At 48.6% G+C, this 18,680-nt stretch overlaps 2 protein-coding genes across 4 annotated transcripts in view; one reads left to right on the forward strand and one right to left on the reverse strand.

Annotated features, from left to right (window-relative positions):
* LOC148673874 (dedicator of cytokinesis protein 2-like) overlaps nucleotides 1–18,680 on the forward strand; it is a 260,919-nt gene that overhangs the window by 85,458 nt on the left and 156,781 nt on the right. The gene's annotated exons all lie outside the window — the stretch shown is intronic.
* LOC148673875 (uncharacterized) overlaps nucleotides 9,823–18,680 on the reverse strand; it is an 88,031-nt gene continuing 79,173 nt past the window's right edge. The window contains exon 5 of one of the 2 annotated variants that reach the window (XM_088630802.1): nucleotides 9,823–10,629. In XM_088630802.1, the coding sequence (XP_088486928.1) occupies nucleotides 10,474–10,629 (156 nt within the window). In that variant the 3' untranslated portion in view covers nucleotides 9,823–10,473. The remainder of the gene's footprint in view (nucleotides 10,630–18,680) is intronic. The other variant, XM_088630804.1, reaches the window with a different exon arrangement.

The raw sequence follows: 18,680 nt of genomic DNA on the forward strand, positions 1-18,680 counted from the left end.
CTATCATGATCACTGTCACTTTCACTAACACTGTCACCAACACCATCACTATCATGATCACTGTCACTTTCACCAACACTGTCACCATCACTATCATGATCACTGTCACCATCACCATCACTATCATGATCACCGTCACCGTCACCATCACTGTCACCATCACCATCACTATCATGATCACTGTCACTTTCACCAACACTGTCACCGTCACTGTAACGATCACTGTCTCCATCCCCTGTATTATTACAGTGTTATTACTGCTTTATTGCAGCACATGGCAGTAAGTGTATTCACTGAGTAATTATCCTGCACAGGGCTGCTGTGATTTAAACTGTCTGCCTGGCTCTGGGGCTTCAAGGCTCTGGGACTCTGTCCTTCTAATCCAGCCCATAGGCGGGTGGTCACATAGGATGCACACTAATCTATCCCTTCATTCTGGCACCCAGCGGTGACCGTGGAGCCAGAAACTGTCTCTGCTTGTTCCTGTGAAATTCATAGCATCCTGTTTTAAATACTGAGTCAGATCTTAATAACACTGGGAGGATATGGCACCTGTATGCCAGGGGATTATTGATATAAACAGTTTGCTGGTGCTTTCCTCAGCCCCTGACAATCCAGTGCAGTCCTTTATTGCTATTTGAAACAGCTGCCATTAAAACCTAATTATAAAGCAATTTGGCTGCAACGCAGAGATGAAGATTACGAAACCTGTCAGAGAGAACTCTTCGCAGCCTGGATTCGCTGTGGCTGGATCACACACAGAGCTGCTGTCTCTAGTGATCCTGGTACCGGCGAACTGATGAGCTGCTCCAAAAGCTCTTTTCACTTCACCCTGTGCTGTACCTCTGTACCAGGCCTCTGGCCAAACTGTAAACTCTCTCTCCCTCTCAATCCCCTCCTCCTGTCTCCATCTCTCGACTCTCCTCTCCCTCTCTCACTGTCCCCACCTCTCACTAACTCATCTCTCACTGTCCCCTCCTCTCCACCTCTCTCTCACTGTCTCCTCCTCTCCTCTCCCTCTCTCACTGTCCCCACCTCTCACTAACTCATCTCTCACTGTCCCCTGCTCTCCACCTCTCTCTCACTGTCTTCTCCTCTACTCTCCCTCTCTCACTGTCTCATCTCTCACTGTCCCCTCCTCTCCCCCTCTCTCTCACTGTCTCCTCCTCTCCTCTCCCTCTCTCACTGTTCCTCCTCTCCCTCCTTGTCTCCTTCTATCTCTGTATCCCTCTCTCTTTACACTCTTCTCACGTCAGGCCCAGCCGCAGCTCAATTAGAACCTGTGCGGGTGTCAATGGGATTGCATTTCATCAGCGCTGCTGGAAATCTCTGGGCTTTTATATTCTAATGAATAAAATATCATTTGATTTTTACTCCTTCATGCAGTACAATAGTTTCACTTAAGAAAGATGCAGCACTTAAGAGAGAACTTTTCAACAACCAGTCAGTTCCTCTGCAAACTTTTTCAGTCCTTTTTCCTCTGTCAATCTACAGCACTGAAGTGTGACTTGGTGCAGTTTTACAGTTGTGAAATGGGGTTTTAAAAACAGCTTGCAGGACACTTCAGTGCTGAGTGTTCTTATTGCTTGAGACCGTAGCCTTGGTGCTGCTTGGTAGGCCTGCCAGGTCCGAGTGCAGCAGCTACTGCTTTCCTCTTAAAGATACTGTGGGGGCACTGTAGCCCATGGCTATGGTGTGGCTTGCTATTAGTGTTGCCCATGTGGTGACCACGCAGATCCTGCGGCGTCTCACAGTGTCACCATGTGGACCCGCTCACTGTCTACCAGCTGCTGCTCCAGGGACACACTAGAATATAATACAATAGAATACAGTGCCCAGCTATATAACTTAATCTCTCGACTAGAAAATACATAGGATTGACTTCTGCCAATAACTGAGTGGGCAAGACCAGGATCAGCCAATTGCTGTGTGGCAACATTGGGATCAGCCAATCGCTGTGTGGGAAACACCCGGATCCGTTAATCAGGGCTTGGGTGTCATTCAGGAGCTAATGGCTTCTGACCCGGTCAGAGACTGACCCACAGAACAAGCTTCATGTAGGGAATAAAAATGATGTCACTTTTTCAGATCGTCCAAAATTGTTTCCTCACCCTTTCCCACTTTAACCACGTCACTGTGCTGGTCCTGTGGACTGGTTGTAATGAGGCCTGGGGTTCTGAGATGAATTTCACTGCATGACTGCTGCTGCAGACAGCTCAGAACTGGAGGAAGGAATTTGGAATTCTAAGTTCTGCACCAAATCGAATTTTCACATGAAAATGCACGTGCTGAGTTTGGGAAAAAATAAAATGCTGATCCCTGATCTCCCTGTGTCAATGCACGATGTTCCAATAAGCTCAGTGTGTGCTGAAGAACACACTTCATGGAGCACAAACTGGGAGTGTGCAGGGAGGGAGTTTGCTCTGGTATAGCTGTCTTGTCTTTTTCAATGCACACAGCTCGTAGATGTTGAATAGTGTTATTGATTTGAGGGCAGAGCTCTGTGGCTAAGAATCTGCGCCTGTGGCTGGAAGGTTGCCGGTTCAAATCCCGCAGCTGGCAGAGGAATCCTACTCTGTTGGCCCCCTGAGCAAGGCCCTTCACCCCAACTGCTCCAGGGGCGCCGTACAATGTCTGACCCTGCGCTCTGACCCCAAGCTTCTCTCCCTGTCTGTGTGTCTCATGGAGAGCAAGCTGGGGTATGTGAAAAGATGAATTCCTAATGCAAGAAATTGTGTAGGGCTAATAAAGTGATGTTATGTTATGTTATTTAGGATTAATACCATCGAGCTCACACAACGCTCTGAGCTGAGCCCTCAGTCTCTAATCCAGAAAGGTGATTCGTCTGGTATTGAGCAAATGCTTTTTGTTTTGAACATGGATCTGATGAAAAGCCTTTATGTAGTTTTTATAAATGAATCATTTCAGCTGACTCTGCAGTGTACTGTAGGAGACAGAGAGGTTGTGCTGTGTTAACTGCTGCCCTCAGCTGTCTTTAGAGCATGTTAGTGGTTGCTGTGACTCCTGTTAGTAGCTGTAAATCAGAGGTGCAAAGGTAATCCCAGTCTTTCACAAAGATTTAGAATAGGCTGTCCAACAAAGATCTGAACACAAGAGCCAGACTACAAGTTTTTTTATTCCACGGGGGGTAAACTAGGTTGACCGCACCTGCTCCTCTGTGTGCAACAGGCGACCCAGCCCTGCTGTCCAGATGGTGGTCAAATCCAGATTGTCAAAATCAATTGCACACCAAAAGGAGGCACCCTAGCCTCAGAAGGTGGGAAAGTCTTGCTTTCACTGGTAAAGAGAAGTTAATTAAATAGTAAATTCAGTGTGTGGTAAAAATGAATCGTATTTTTTCCACTGTTGGTTTTTGTGGAATAGCCTTTATATGGAAATGGTTTCCCCAGTTGCATTAACCTCTATGTGCCTCCAGGGCTGGTCCCATGATGATTTGTGCTGTCTCAGAGGATAGTGGCAGGCCATGGTAGGTTCCATGATGCCTTGCGCTTTTGCAGACCAGAGTGTGTAGAGCAGAGCTGGTCCCATGATGCTGTGCTGTCTCAGGGAATAGTGGCAGGCCATGGCAGATCCCATGATGCTTTGGACTGTCTCACTGTCTGCTTTGCGCTGTCTGAGAGGGGAGTGTGTGGGGCAGTGCTGGTCCCATGGTGCTTTGCGCTGTCTGAGAGGGGAGTGTGTGGGGCAGTGCTGGTCCCATGGTGCTTTGCGCTGACTAAGAGGGGAGTGTGTGGGGCAGAGCTGGTCCCATGATGCTTTGCGCTGTCTGAGAGGGGAGTGTGTGGGGCAGAGCTGGTCCCATGATGCTTTGCGCTGTCTGAGAGGGGAGTGTGTGGGGCAGAGCTGGTCCCATGATGCTTTGCACTGTCTGAGAGGGGAGTGTGTGGTGCAGAGCTGGTCCCATGATGCTTTGCGCTGTCTGAGAGGGGAGTGTGTGGTGCAGAGCTGTGCCGCTGCTGATGTCATCTGTGGGTCATTCTCTGGTCACTGAGCTTTGATAAAAGATTAAAAAAATATATTTTATTAAAGCAGCATCGTTTTGGAAAAGTGCTGAATAATGAAACAGGATTTCATTATTTTTCAGCTGTTCCCTGAGTGATTATTTGGGAGGTGTTGGAAAAGGCTGCTGGCTGTCTGAGATGCTTGTATGGGCAGGCTGGGGAAATAGCCTGAATTATCTGACTTCTGAGAGAGAGAGCCTCATTAATCATTTACACCCGAACTGATAGGTTCTTTTATCTGCATCAAACTTTTCTTTATTAAAACAAGAGGGCTTACCAGATGCTGAGCAGATAAACAATTGTCCCAGGCAGGTTTATCCGCTATAAAAGTTAAAATATTTAAGACGAGGAATCCAGGCTCTTGTCACCCACTCGCACACATCTCTCATTAATACTGCAGTCACTGGAACAGTAACAAAAGCACATGTCGCTCTGAATGCACTGCAATTCAAATTCATCTCCACACCAAACAGTACACAACATAATACTCGATTGCAACCAAGCACATCTTAAATCAATATATTGTATGAGTAAATAGTCTGGGGAATTCATAAAAGACCTTTGATACTCTGGTGGTGCGGAGTGGTTTGTTAACTCTTTCCTCAACCTGGGTGGGCTCTACGTTGTGAATGTTATTGGAAATAGACTCTCTTTCAGCTTTTAGTATCAAATGTTCAAGATTTGGAAGTGTTGGCAGTCAATAGCAGGCCAGTCTGGCCAGGCAAACATATCTAAAACACATTGGACGTTAAATTTACACACACTCGATGTGATAAACTCCTGACAGCACTGCTGACGATGTAGGGAGAGGGAAGCAAGTGGGTCACCGATGTGCAGACGATTTTCCCATTGGCCTCCTGAGTATTAATCTACCTTATTCGTCAGTCTGCAGAAGTGCAGTACTGTACATGGAAAGCAGATGAAAGAAGCTGAGATCCATCTGCTGTGCAGCAGGAGAGGTGAACCTGATGCTGCAGGGAGGGGAAGGATGCAGATCTCAGAGGAGGACGTCCTCAGCAGATCCAGATGGAGAAAAGGCGCAGGGCTGGCAGGTTCATGTCCGCCTGCAGGCTCTGACAGGGAGCGTCTTGTGCGGGGGGCGGTGGGGCTCTTCCACATGCTCACCATGTCCGCTGCTCGAGCCTGGCCTGGGCCAGCCCCCCTGAGGAGGCACAGGGCCTGCTGTCCCCCGTCTGCTTGACACTCGCCCTCACCTCAGCGAAGGGGCCTGCAGACGTGATGTTTTGTAAAGAGAGTGAAACCTTGGGACAGGGGCAGCTCTCTGCAGTTTGCTGCTGGAGGAGGCCGACTCGGGAGGCCTTTGCCATGTGAGCATCTCTTCCATTTGCTGTTGAGAACCATCGGCTATTTCAGTGCTGCTGTGCTGTGCATTGGAGCGTGCATTAACACCTGACCCACAACAGCAGGCAGAGAGATTGGGAATCAGACCTTTCATGGCAAAGTGAAGGTTTTAGATCCCAGCTGTCCTTGGGGATGTACGGAGCAGTTCTGGGAGAACGTAAGGCTGGTGATGAGTGTGCTGGTGTGCTTTGTGAGCCCAGGGCTCTGCCACCTGGACAAGACAAGAGTCCAAACTGCAGGCTGGAAGATGCAGTGCACTGTATTCTTGGTTAATATTTGCCAATGGGAAAATACATACTGTATAATCTTTATAAACATTAAACCTTTTTTGAGGGTAAATAGCCTGAGTGCAAGGGGCACTTGGCCACATCTTGATGCCGAGACATCAACATACTGCTGTTTACCACTGCTGTAAGAGAAGGACAGTCTGCTCCTCCGTGGCTGTAAACTCCACATGCAGTGTTCACTGTGTTATTTCACAAGACGGTCACAGTCTCCAGCCAGCCAGGCAGCCAGGCTGGTCTCATCTGTTCCTGATGTCAGTGTGTCCACTGGGGGTGTGTCTGGCTCACTCCTGCAGCTCAGCGCGGTGTGTTTTTGTGCACAACTTTGACACACGTGCTGTCCATGAGGATTCTTGTGTTAACAGTCCCTAGAACTCTGTTAACTTCTGTTCTGAGTTACTGCTTAATATTGTCCTGCCAGACACAACAGATTGTATTGTTCTTTTTTCTTTTTGTATGCCTTGCCTTACAATGCTTTAGAGTGTAGTTATGCTTTTTGTTCTCTCAGGACATTCTCACAGTAAGTGCTTTCTTGCTGTTTCCTCTTCATGCCTGTGCTGACGCAGGCAATTTCTCTCTCTGTAAATGAGCCTCGCTCTCCTCAGAGTGCCTGCGGCTGAGATATTGTCTCTGCCGGGCCTGTAAATTAAAGCCTCACGTTGGGCTCCTACCCTTACTGTGAGCATGTGAGGCTCTAGGCTGCCCCTGGCCCAGAGCACACAGCTCTGCCCGTTTCTTCACTGCTGCTCGGTCCAAGGAAACTGTGATTATTTTAAAGCTGTGTCCTCGGGGAGCCGTAAACAAGAGCAGTACTACAGTATCTCCAGGTGCTCTGCTGTTGTCTTTCTGGATCATTCGTGCAGTTCCTCTTTTCTGTCACAGCACTGGGCGTCTGTCTTCACAGCTGCCCCACACATAGCTCTGGCTGGGACTGGAGATCATTGTCCCACCGTATCCTCGGGGGTCTTTAGAGGGTTAGAGGGGTTTGTCCTCTCCAAGGCCAGTGACGTTCTTCCAGGGCCCCCCATAGCACCATACTGTACCAGCGTGAAATACTCTGTGTGTGGGAAGTGCAGGTCAGGCATGCCGTAAGTATCAGGCCAGCTGTCAGCCTTTGTAACTTGGGAGGACTTGGGAAATCTGAAGACTTGACAGAATACAAAATAACGACAGCATGTCGTTGTCCTCCGTCTCAGGACAGAACCCTGCTTTGTCCCCCAACCCTCCAAGCCATCGCTTCCGGCCTGGGGGCAGCTGCACGCCGCGTGTCTCTGTGTGTTAAACGTTCTCGCGAGGCATGAGGGGCAGGGGAGCTGAAATAAAACCCTGAAGCCCTGAGCTGTCAAACTGTCACACAAAAAACAATTGTGTTTTGATTATACAGAAGTGAATTCTGCTTGATTGTCTTTTATTTACCAGTCTGAAATATGTTGAGCTGTGATTAGATCCCACTACAGTATCTCCTTGAGTAACAGCTTATAATCTAATCAGTCTATTGTCATTCAGCCAAACTTTCCAACCGCAGACAAGTGCTGTCGGGAAGGTTCATAGGTTACTGTGAGCCCATGTTACCACGAAAGTCAGAGGTTAGATCCAGAAGCTCTCTGCTGTACTCCAGCGATGTAGAAATGCTACATGAGGAAAAGTGTGTAAGTGCTCAGCACACACCTTCAGCCCCAGGACTGTGAGGGCCCGCAGCGCTGTCTGCTGCCCAAGAGCTGCAGCAGCCCCCTGGAGACGCTTTTCATTCTGCACCTTTAACTGTACATTAACATGCTGCTTGCCTCTCTTATTGCCTCTAAGTTGAAAACTATGTGTTTTCTTAAACACCTTGGCCTTTTTTATCCATTATCCAGTTTGCAGTCCGAGCACACAATACCCTGAGGGCCACCTGCAGCCCCGAGAGCCTCAGTGGCCCTTCCTGCTGCATCCCACACTTGAACACTCTCACCTACGACGCGCTGCTGACAAACCCCCTCCACTCCAAACATGGCTTTCCCTGCCCTACCGTAATGTGGGATCATCTGCATCCTGGGAGGACAGCTCCCAAAGCCTCCGTGTGTCCCCGAGACCGAGGGGTGTCCCCTCTTGGCACAGAGAAATCTGGCTTCTTGTCTGTCTTCGGCGACTTCACTCTGAGCTCAGTAAATCCACCCCAGCGTCTCTCAGTCCGCAGGGCTCGGTCGGAAAATAAGTCCTTGCAGTCAAGGACTGCAGCTACTTGTGCTGGATAGGGAACAGATTCGCACATCTCCTCGAGCGCCGTGATCCGATTGTAGGGTGGGGATGCCAGCGCAGCTTTTCATTCCTTCAGCCTGCGATCTCTTGACGACGGTCCATGCTTTCTGAACAGTCCACTGTTCTTCAGTGCAGCCTCGCTGCGGTCCACCGGCGCTCGTTTGCACAGAGCTGTCCACAGGTAAGAGCATGAGAACTGTTACAAACGTCATAAAAATGAACCAACTGGCCCGTATGGTTCTGTATTTGGTCCTGCATGTAAACGCCAGTGTACCTTGTCCTTCCTTAAACCCTGGGGAAAAGGTGTTTAATGGGTTTGGGTCTTCCTATTTCCGAGAGACCCCTCCTATTATCCTCTGGATGGGCTGGTTAACGGTGCTGGCTCTTTCACCATGAGCGAGTGAGCAATCGTTCTGTAATTTGAAACATTCCTCTTGGATGTTAATGCTTTCTTGTTGTACAGCTGCAGACTGTGCCATCCTCGCCAGAGATGTACAAGTAGACTACAGGGAGAGCCAACTGGAACCAATCCACTGAGCGAGGAGACTCTGGGAATACCAAATGACCTCATTTGAAGGTGACATTCTCAGTAAAGACACTAGGGGGCGAACCAGCACTGTCAGCGCATGTGGAATGTCCTGTGACCGAGTAGCTTGGCTCTAGGGAATGCTTACACAGTATCCCGGGAGTGTACGGCTAATCTTGAACGTTCCACTTTCGTGTTCCTCCTTGCTGACAGCTAAGGCTCTCAGAGCTGCCCACTCTGCCCTGCAGCAGGTCTCCATGCGCTGATGCCACACCTGTGCCACACCAGGGTAATCGATGGCGGCTGAACTTTTACTGCTCTGCCAATTTTACCCTCTTGCCTAAGAGTTTTCTTTAGGACCCTCAAGATTCTCCACCAATTGCTAGAATCACCCCATCCCTGAGAGCGCCCCCTTCTGTCCCGAAAGGCCAGACTGCGTCTCAACAGCAAGAGCTCGAGGAGATCCCCACCGCGAATGACGGAGAGCTGCTTCACCACTGAAAACCTGTGTGCTGAGTATTTCAGTCCTGGTTCTGTAGCCCATAATCCTGTAGATGGTTTGTGTCCTTTCATGTGCAATTAGCTTGTAAAGGAGATTAATGAACACACTAGCTGTGGAGGTTTAAACTCTGTAATAAACTAATGAACACTGGCTGTAGAGGTATAGAATTTACTAATTAACTAATGAACACACTAGCTGTGGAGGTGTAAACTGTGTAATTGAGTAATGAGCTCACTAGCGATAGATGTGCCCCTTTTACTCCAGCCCCTGTGTGAACTCCTGATGGGAATCTACTGTACACATTTAATAGATCTTTTATACAGTATTGAGTGGCCCCTGACTGCCTCTCACAGTATCTTCAGTTTGGCCTTTTGAACTTCCTTTCATCTCGCTGAAGTATTCGCATGTCAAGTGTCACGGCCCTGACAAGCAGGCTGGGCCCAGTGGTGTCCTCTGTGCAGATGGCTTGTCCTGTGTCGCTGAAGGACAGAGCTGTGGTGTTCAGAGCCCAGTGTGGACACATTGCGGTGCCGTTTCCAGCACACAACAAACACAGGTGCTTGTGCACTGCGCGGGGGGCCAGGGTTGACAGTATAGTAGCTTCCCTGTGCCCGGCTTTGGGGCAGGGCTGGACTGAATGCAGCTCTTGCAGTCTGTGAGCGAAGCTTCCCTACGGCAGCGAGGATACTGTCAGAAGATGCCATGCGGAAAACAGCTCTTTGATTCCAAAACCTCACTTAACTTCGATCCAGTTTCCCTTTTCAGCCCTGTGCAGAAATTGGGGTTGACTTAAGCTCCTCTGAGTGCTACTCTGGCTCCAGCACAGACACTCCACAGAGACACAGCAACAGCCATCACACACAACACACTGAGGAGAAAAACAGTAGCGCACAGAGATTGTGTAGTAAAATACATTGTAGACCGTTTTATTTAGTTGTTTCTGAAATATAGCATTCACAAATTGTAGAATTCTCTATTATGTACAATTTTGTTGTAATTATGATTTTAAGCATTTTTTTTTATTTTCAAAGTTTATAATAAGTCCATTTTAAAAAATATAAAAGCTGGTGTTCACCTAACCCTCATGTCTCCATGGTGATGAAACGCAGCCCAATGTACAGAGGCCTAGCCCCTAGCCCTTCAGTCCACATTGACTCCAGGCCTGCGAGAACAGAGGCCTAGCCCCTCAGTCCTAGTCCACAGTGACTCCAGGCTGGTGAGGACTGAGCCCTAGCCCCTCAGTCCCAGTCCACAGTGACTCCAGGCTGGTGAGGACTGAGCCCTAGCCCCTCAGTCCCAGTCCACAGTGACTCCAGGCTGGTGAGGAGAGAGCCCTAGCCCCTCAGTCCCAGTCCACAGTGACTCCAGGCTGGTGAGGAGAGAGCCCTAGCCCCTCAGTCCCAGTCCACAGTGACTCCAGGCAGGTAAGGACAGAGGCCTAGCCCCTCAGTCCCAGTCCACAGTGGCACAGGCTTGTGATCTCCTTGTCCATGTCCAGCTCACAGGAACCAGAAGCACTTACGTCGCCCCTTCTTGTGCTCAGGCTTGGCAGGGGCAAGGGGGCGGGACAGCGGGGAGTCCTGATTTCTGGGTGCTGCAGTGCTGGTCTGGGGTGAGCTGTGACCCGATTCCGATCCGACGATACTCCACGCCCGCGTGAACTGACCCTCCTGCAGCCGGAAGTCGTGCTCCACGCTGTGAGGGGAAAAGACAGTTAGTGCTGGGAGGCAGGCCTGGAAGGGACAGGGAGTGACACACTGCCACACAGGACACAAGCTTCTCTCCTGTCGTGCCTTTCAGGGGCTCCTCGGGCTCAAAGGGCTATCCAGACACCCTGATGGTTCTCACTGCGAGGACAGAAACACTAGTTGATGAGCTAGGAAGAGCAGCCTCAATGCACTGCTCTGAGACAGAGGTCTCCAGTGGTCTGAATGTGGGTGCCTGGGAGAGAGACCCCTGTATCCCTGCTGTGCTGGGGGCAGGTGGCCGCTCGGTGTACAGGCTGGCTGCAGGCGACTTGGATGTTAAAGTGTTTTTCTTCTCTGCAGTTTTTTGTTTTTATGACTTGCTGATGCAGTTGCTGGACACGCAGTGCCCTAGTTAGGCGGGGAAGTTCCTCTCATGACAGAGCTATTGAGGAAAACACTACAGCTACCTGCAGAGCAGAGCTGAATGGTGAATACAGAAGCTAGGACTCCTCAGAGAAGGAACACCCCGGGCTAGGGGACTGCCCCTGTGTGGCTGGGCAGCACTTGGGCAGGTGAACAGAGGGACCTTCATCTGGCTCTGGTTTTTCAACCTCAAATTGGTAGCACTTTGTTCACCAAAAAGGCCCACAAACTTGAACATTAACTCACGCAGATTGGTAGGTGCACTGTTGAGGTGTCCCACGGCTATTTTGCCTGGGCGGGGACAAGCTCACCAAGGCAGGAGTGAGGAGAGCCCTACTCTACTCTTCCTCCTCCTCCTCGGCTGTCCTCTCCCAGCAGAGCTCTGAGGGAGTCCAGTCCTCCACATGTACCTATTGTAGGTCATACAACAGAAACAGTGCTTTCCTCTTCAGCCGCTTGCCTGGGCTTCCTGTGTGAAGTCTATGCTAATGTGCTAGCGTGACGAAACACAAACATTGTTCGAAATGCACTGAAGCAAAAGTTAATGGAAAGGACACCACTGTTCAGATGTGTCGGAAAGACTGAATGTCAGGAGCCCATACACGGCAGGAAAACCATTTGAAATTTTGTTTATATTGAAGGGAAATTGGAGAGACCAAGGTGAAGAATCTAGATTTCTCATCTGTAGTGACAGCCAGGCAGACACCAGGAAGCATGAACTCAGCTCCAGGCGTTACAGAGCTCAGGAAAACTAGAAATCATCACCACCTCCAATAAGATCACTTTTCTTCAATTCATTTAACAAACATGAACTCTTTTCCCAAAGATGAATAACAGTTTAGAGTTTTATTTTGAGTACTGACAAAAATTATATTGAGCTGGATATACTATAGTAAGCACATGGTAGCATCTATCATTCTGTACTTTGAACAAGTAACAGCACGGAAGCATACTAACAGAACACATGATGAGATGTGATGTGAATTCCAAGAAATCTTTTTAGAAAGTTCCTCATAAACATTTAATGGTCCAGTTACAGATAATTACAGAGTTTGGGCTGATAATTAGTTAATAAAACAGAGATTCCTGATAAGAAATGAGTGTTCAGCATGGGTGATATAATTAGAGGTCCACAGGGGTCAGTTCCCAGTTAAGTAATGTTCTTGAGTGGAATGTTGGGACTGTTGTGAGGGAGGCAGCTGAATGCAGTGGCTGTCGAGATTCTCTGATCAAACATGATTCCATCCCTCACTCAATATCTCTCAATGTGCTGGGCTGCAGTGTGTTCAGTAGCTCAGTGTCAGTGTGTTGGGCTGCAGTGTGTTCAGTAGCTCAATCACTCAGGAAGTGGAATCCTGGAAGAATTCTTTGTCTTTGAGGTGTGAGACCAAGTCAATGCAATTTTCATCATTTTGTGCAATAAGTTGGAAAACAGCTGAATGAGTATTTAAGGGCGAGTTATGAACTGGAGGAGGTGTTCTCCACAGAAATTAAAAATTGATTTTTTTATCTCAAGCTGATTTCATGGATTCTTAACTTTAATATTTCTTCTGTTCCGTAAAATAATAACACCAAGTAGATTTTTATACTGAATACATAAAATATTAATTAGTTTACATTTCTCCTGTGTTGTTGTATTAAGTTTGCGATGTGTCGCTTTGAGGGAGCAGCTTTGAGGAAGAGAGACACTCAGAGAGACTTGGTTCTTGTGAAAGTTGATAACAGGACACAATGTCCTTTTCGTAGTTTAATCAGTTTGAGGAACATGGCGTTCCCGGTACTGACACCCCCTTCACCACGCAGGAATATATTGACTCGTGACAGAATAGTTAGCAAAGCTCATGCTGACAAATTTCTTGAAAAACAGCACAGAATGCAGGTCAGGCTGACTGATCCACACACTGCGGAGCCACATCCAGCCAGCTCTCTTTTTATCACAAACATACATTTCAACTGACAGTCTAATTAAAGTGACAGATATGATGTGTTTCTCGAGACCGCTACTGCACATCTCAATCTGTATCTCCCTCTCTCTTGCTGTGCCCTCTCTCCTGACTCCGTGACTTGTAAGGACTTTAATGCCTAGATGTTTTATTTTGTTTCTAAATAATAATCATTTTAGATTAATGGAATATCTAAAATATTGCTATATTGTTATAAAGTATGTTATATCTATCTATAACACAGAAAAACACGTGCAGGAAAGTACTGACAGCCCTTATGTTAGCTAATCAAATACAGCAGATATGGACATCACGCTGAAACACAAAATCCTTATGATAGTAAAGGTTTTAGAGATAAAGAAAATACCTAGATATGAGAGTTAACTTTCTCTACTGTAGAGTAAAAATAATTAAAAAGCTCAATCTTGGATCAGACACATATTACAGCTGATAATAGTACAACCCAGAACTGTTTGATCGCAGCTGTGATCGTCTCTCTGTGTCCTGCAGCTGCCTGTATAGAGAGAACCATTAGGGACATCTCCTGCCTGTATAGGGAAAAAAGAATAGAAGAACAATTTCTGATTTTATGACACATGGAGAGTGTGAAGATGGCTTTGTTTTACAAAGTACCTTCCTTTGTCATGCACAGTCTCGCATGGTCGCACACTGTTGCATGCAGTCACACACAGATGCACACAATCACACACAGATGTACTTTACACAATCACACACAAATGGACACAGTCACTCACAGTTTCGCATGGATGCACGCAGTCACACACACACTCGGACACTATCACACACAGTCTTGCACAAATGCACACAGACACACACAGATGCACACTGTGTCCTGATGATGTCTGTGTTGCCTGGCCCTGACTGGGCTGTTGTGTAAGAGAGGGCATTGTCCAGTGAAAGAAAAGGGTTTTACACTGGAGAGGAACTGAAGGCACCCAGAGATTGAGGAACTGACAAAACCAGCGTTCCTGGAGGTGCTGTATCATCCCCGGACTGTCGGAGAAACAAACTGGAAAAACGGACTGAGAGAGTCAGGTCCCCAGTGGTGAAAGGAAGCCAGCCACCCGAACAATATCGCCTAGCACCACGCCCCTGAACAGGTCTGCCCCTCTGCAGGGTCTGGGCTCCTGCATCCCCAGACAGAGACACTGAGGTGGTGGGTGCTGGAGTCTGGCACCACAGATCAGAGTTTGCAAGCGGCCCTGCAGCTGGGCTGAGACATGTGAGCTGTGAAAACAAACTGGGATATGCTGAGCTAGATGGGGCTAGTTATGACAGAGATTTGGGTATTTATTTTGACATGTTACTTATTACGTCTTACATCCTACATACTGTATTACATCTTTTAGGCAATATGTGAAAGCAATTAAAAGACAAACAAAATACTAGGATATGCGGTTAAAATCATAGAATTTAAATCTAAGGCTGTTGATATTGTGTAATTCACCAGTAAGACCTAAGAAGAATGTACAGTAGTGAACAATGTTGGGCACCACATTATAGAAAACACACTGCTGTGCTGGGATCAGTCCAGAGAACCATGTTTATTCAGGATCTTAAGGGACTGTCCTATACAGGAAGACTAAAGAACATTTTTATTCTTAAACAAGAAGACTATGAAGGGATCTGATCCAACTATTTAAAATCCTTGGTCAACCCAGTGGACGTCCTCAAAACTTTTAGACTTCTTCAGAATGCTAATGTTTAAAACTCCTCTGATAACCTATTGGAGTTTTTTAGAAAGAACAGTGAAACATGAACCAGAGGACACACATGGGAACATGGAAGTGCATTTAAACCTGGGAACAGAGACACTTATTTATCCAAAGTTCTGGGAGTCTGGAATAATCTGCACAGCCATGTGCTTCAAGCCGATACCTTGATTTCTTTCAAGAAACTGCTGGACGAGATCCTTGGATCAATTCACAACTAAATGGGTCAGATGAGATGAATGGCCTTCTCAAGCTTTGAAGGTTTTGAAATGAACGACAGTGCCCAGGAGAATGTGGAGGTCAGGACCTGGCATCAGTCTAGCCCTGGAGTCTCTCCCTGACGAGATGCAGAATCGGGGAAAATAACTGCACACATCAGGTTCCCATGGCAACACACAGTGACAAACACATCAGCTCCAGCTAAAACTGTCCCAGTGGAACCTGCAGGTTGTGCAACAAATTTCTTTGGCCATTAAAATTCCTTGTCCTCTGTGTTAAACTTAGTAACAAGCCATCTGCTCCATCTTCAGCTTTGTTGGATTCTAGGTTTGTTCTCAGGACAGCATACCCCTCCAAGCCAACCGAGTGTGATAAGTGTAGCTGAGGTGCAGGCCGGATTGTGGGGGTGTGGACAGTTAGCCCCTGGTCACATGCTGAGCCAGATCACACAGCTCTTCAACTGCAAAGTTTCTGCTGGCCTGTTATGAAAAATAGACAAATCCATCTCGATGGGTTAGATGGGTGCCTCACATGAGGAAAAGCAGTTCTGAGCCCATCGTTGTAGATCGTTCTGAGAGCACAGCAAGGCCTGTTTCCACTTGTGTCCACTCTCTCAGACAACACCAGTGTGGACAGTGGTGAAGGGTGATGGGGGTTGTGTCCACTCTCTCAGACAGCAGCAGTGGTCTGGACAGTGGTGAAGGGTGATGGGGGGTGTGTCCACTCTCAGACAGCAGCAGCAGTGTGGACAGTGGTGAAGGGTGATGGGGGGTGTGTCCACTCTCAGACAGCAGCAGCAGTGTGGACAGTGGTGAAGGGTGATGGGGGTTGTGTCCACTCTCTCAGACAGCAGCAGTGTTGACAGTGGTGAAGGGTGATGGGGGTTGTGTCCACTCTCTCAGACAGCAACAGTGTTGACAGTGGTGAAGGGTGATGGGGGTTGTGTCCACTCTCTCAGACAGCAGCAGTGTTGACAGTGGTGAAGGGTGATGGGGGTTGTGTCCACTCTCTCAGACAGCAGCAGTGTTGACAGTGGTGAAGGGTGATGGGGGTTGTGTCCACTCTCTCAGACAGCAGCAGTGTGGACAGTGGTGAAGGGTGATGGGGGTTGTGTCCACTCTCTCAGACAGCAGCAGTGTTGACAGTGGTGAAGGGTGATGGGGGTTGTGTCCACTCTCTCAGACAGCAGCAGTGTTGACAGTGGTGAAGGGTGATGGGGGTTGTGTCCACTCTCTCAGACAGCAGCAGTGTGGACAGTGGTGAAGGGTGATGGGGGTTGTGTCCACTCTCTCAGACAGCAGCAGTGGTCTGGACAGTGGTGAAGGGTGATGGGGGGGTGTCCACTCTCAGACAGCAGCAGCAGTGTGGACAGTGGTGAAGGGTGATGGGGGTTGTGTCCACTCTCTCAGACAGCAGCAGTGTTGACAGTGGTGAAGGGTGATGGGGGTTGTGTCCACTCTCTCAGACAGCAGCAGTGTTGACAGTGGTGAAGGGTGATGGGGGTTGTGTCCACTCTCTCAGACAGCAGCAGTGTTGACAGTGGTGAAGGGTGATGGGGGTTGTGTCCACTCTCTCAGACAGCAGCAGCAGTGTGGACAGTGGTGAAGGGTGATGGGGGTTGTGTCCACTCTCTCAGACAGCAGCAGTGTTGACAGTGGTGAAGGGTGATGGGGGTTGTGTCCACTCTCTCAGACAGCAGGAATGTGGACAGAAGTGGGGGTGGCTGTAGAGTCAGACCGCTGGGGGCTCTTGCTCCTTTCACCTGCACTGACAACTGAATTTCCTGCCGAGAGCTGTGGCAGGCAGGAGAATGCTTTTTGAAAGGTCAGCGCTGGCAGGTTTCAAACTGTGTTTCTCTGCTGCACCTGCGAGGCAGAAATGACCTTCCAGCTCTGACAGAGGATGAGACAGGGGTTGAGAGCTGGAGCCTCACCAGCCAATCGGTCTTCCTCTCTTTCTTTTGCTCCGCCCTCTTCCTCCTCGTCTTCGCCGCTGTTTATTTTGATCTCTTCTTCTCCGCCGTTGCCTGGGCTGTGCTGTGGGCAGAGGAAGTGGCGTGCAGATGGTTTATCAGGCAGCAGGCGGTGTGATGGGAGAGACAGCTGTGGCTGCAGGGGGCGCCACTGAGCAGACTCACACAGCACAGGAATGCAGGGAGTGCCGCAGGCCCAGAGCAGTGCTTGATGTTGATGCACAATGCTCTTTCCCACTATTTGCAGGCTGTGTTGCGTGGGTTTTTCTTTGCTAAGACATTTAAAGTCCCTTTACAGAAGTTAGAACAGAGAAAATCTCTGCACTCCTCCTGTCTCTCCCCCTCTTGAGTCCCAGAACTCCAGTCTGCAGAGGGAACGTAGCTCTTCCTGAGGTGAGATGTCGCCAGTTCTCTCTGCATCAGTTTGTTCTTGTCCCAGAAGCTTAGGGGTAGGGTTAGGTTTGGAAGAAACACTTGCACAGAAATGTTAGAGGTCTATTAGACAGAAGTGCCCTCCAGTCATAGAAACGGGGCTAGTGAGCTGAGGCTGCCTCCCCATGCCCATGCCCAGGAGCTGAGCGTCTGCACTCCCCTGGGACTGAGGGAACCGTGATCCTCACATCCCTATCCGTCCACTTCCAAGCTGTCCGGGGGAATTCGTATGTATCTGAACTCCGGCACTATCATAGTTCCTCACATGTATCTGACTTGAAGCGCTGGAATGACATGCCCATTGTATTTTGGCATCACTGTAATTTTTTAGAGCCAGAATATATGTGGAAGTTTGAAAATGGTGCTTAGGGGTGCAGTTTCAGTATTCGCTGCTTTGTGGGTTTATAAGATTCAGCTGGACGAAAGGAATTAAAACTGACCTTTCGTGTTACATAAAGGCAAGATGTGTGAGAATCTGCTGGCAGTCCGAGAGCAGCTGAGAAGAGGATACTGATGTCTCTCCAGCTCTCCCTGAGCTCAGGAGTTCACAGTGCTAACTCCTGGTACTCAATCGGGGTCTGGCAGTCAGTGGTGCCACCTTATTACCATTGGCAGAAGCTCCCTATAAACAAACCTCATTCTGCCTGGCTTGAATAGTGATCGCCTCTGGTCAAGAACTGAAATCCCACAGCTAGAATGATCATTTCTATGCAGATGACACTCAACCTAAATCTGATACCTGGTTAGCTATCTCAGTTCTCTCTGAGTTCATTTCTGTCACCAAAGCTTTGATGGTGCAAAGTTTTCTATATCCTCAGTGTGAAAAGACTGAAGTCATGTTATTGAGTACCATCAGCTAGCAATGCAGTGGAGCCAGTGTGGGCCTGTGGTTAGAGCTGAGAGAAGGAGGCAGTGTGGGCCAGTGGGTAGAGCCCAGAGAGAGGGAGGCAGTGTGGGCCAGTGGGTAGAGCCCAGAGAGAGGGAGGCAGTGTGGGCCAGTGGTAGAGCCCAGAGAGAGGGAGGCAGTGTGGGCCAGTGGGTAGAGCCCAGAGAGAGGGAGGCAGTGTGGGCCAGTGGGTAGAGCCCAGAGAGAGGGAGGCAGTGTGGGCCAGTGGGTAGAGCCCAGAGAGAGGGAGGCAGTGTGGGCCAGTGGGTAGAGCCCAGAGAGAGGGAGGCAGTGTGGGCCAGTGGGTAGAACTGTTGGACGGACAGTCCTCTCTGTCTCCAAGTGCTGCATTAACTACAAGCACATTAAAAACACCCTGAAATGAATTATTTCCTCGTAGTTATTAAATTAAGTTTTTTAATGAAAATCTTTTAATGTCCTTATCCTGGG

Source organism: Lepisosteus platostomus, chromosome 4, assembly GCF_059453375.1.
Source record: "Lepisosteus platostomus isolate fLepPlt1 chromosome 4, fLepPlt1.hap1, whole genome shotgun sequence".
NCBI classification, from domain to species: domain Eukaryota; kingdom Metazoa; phylum Chordata; class Actinopteri; order Semionotiformes; family Lepisosteidae; genus Lepisosteus; species Lepisosteus platostomus.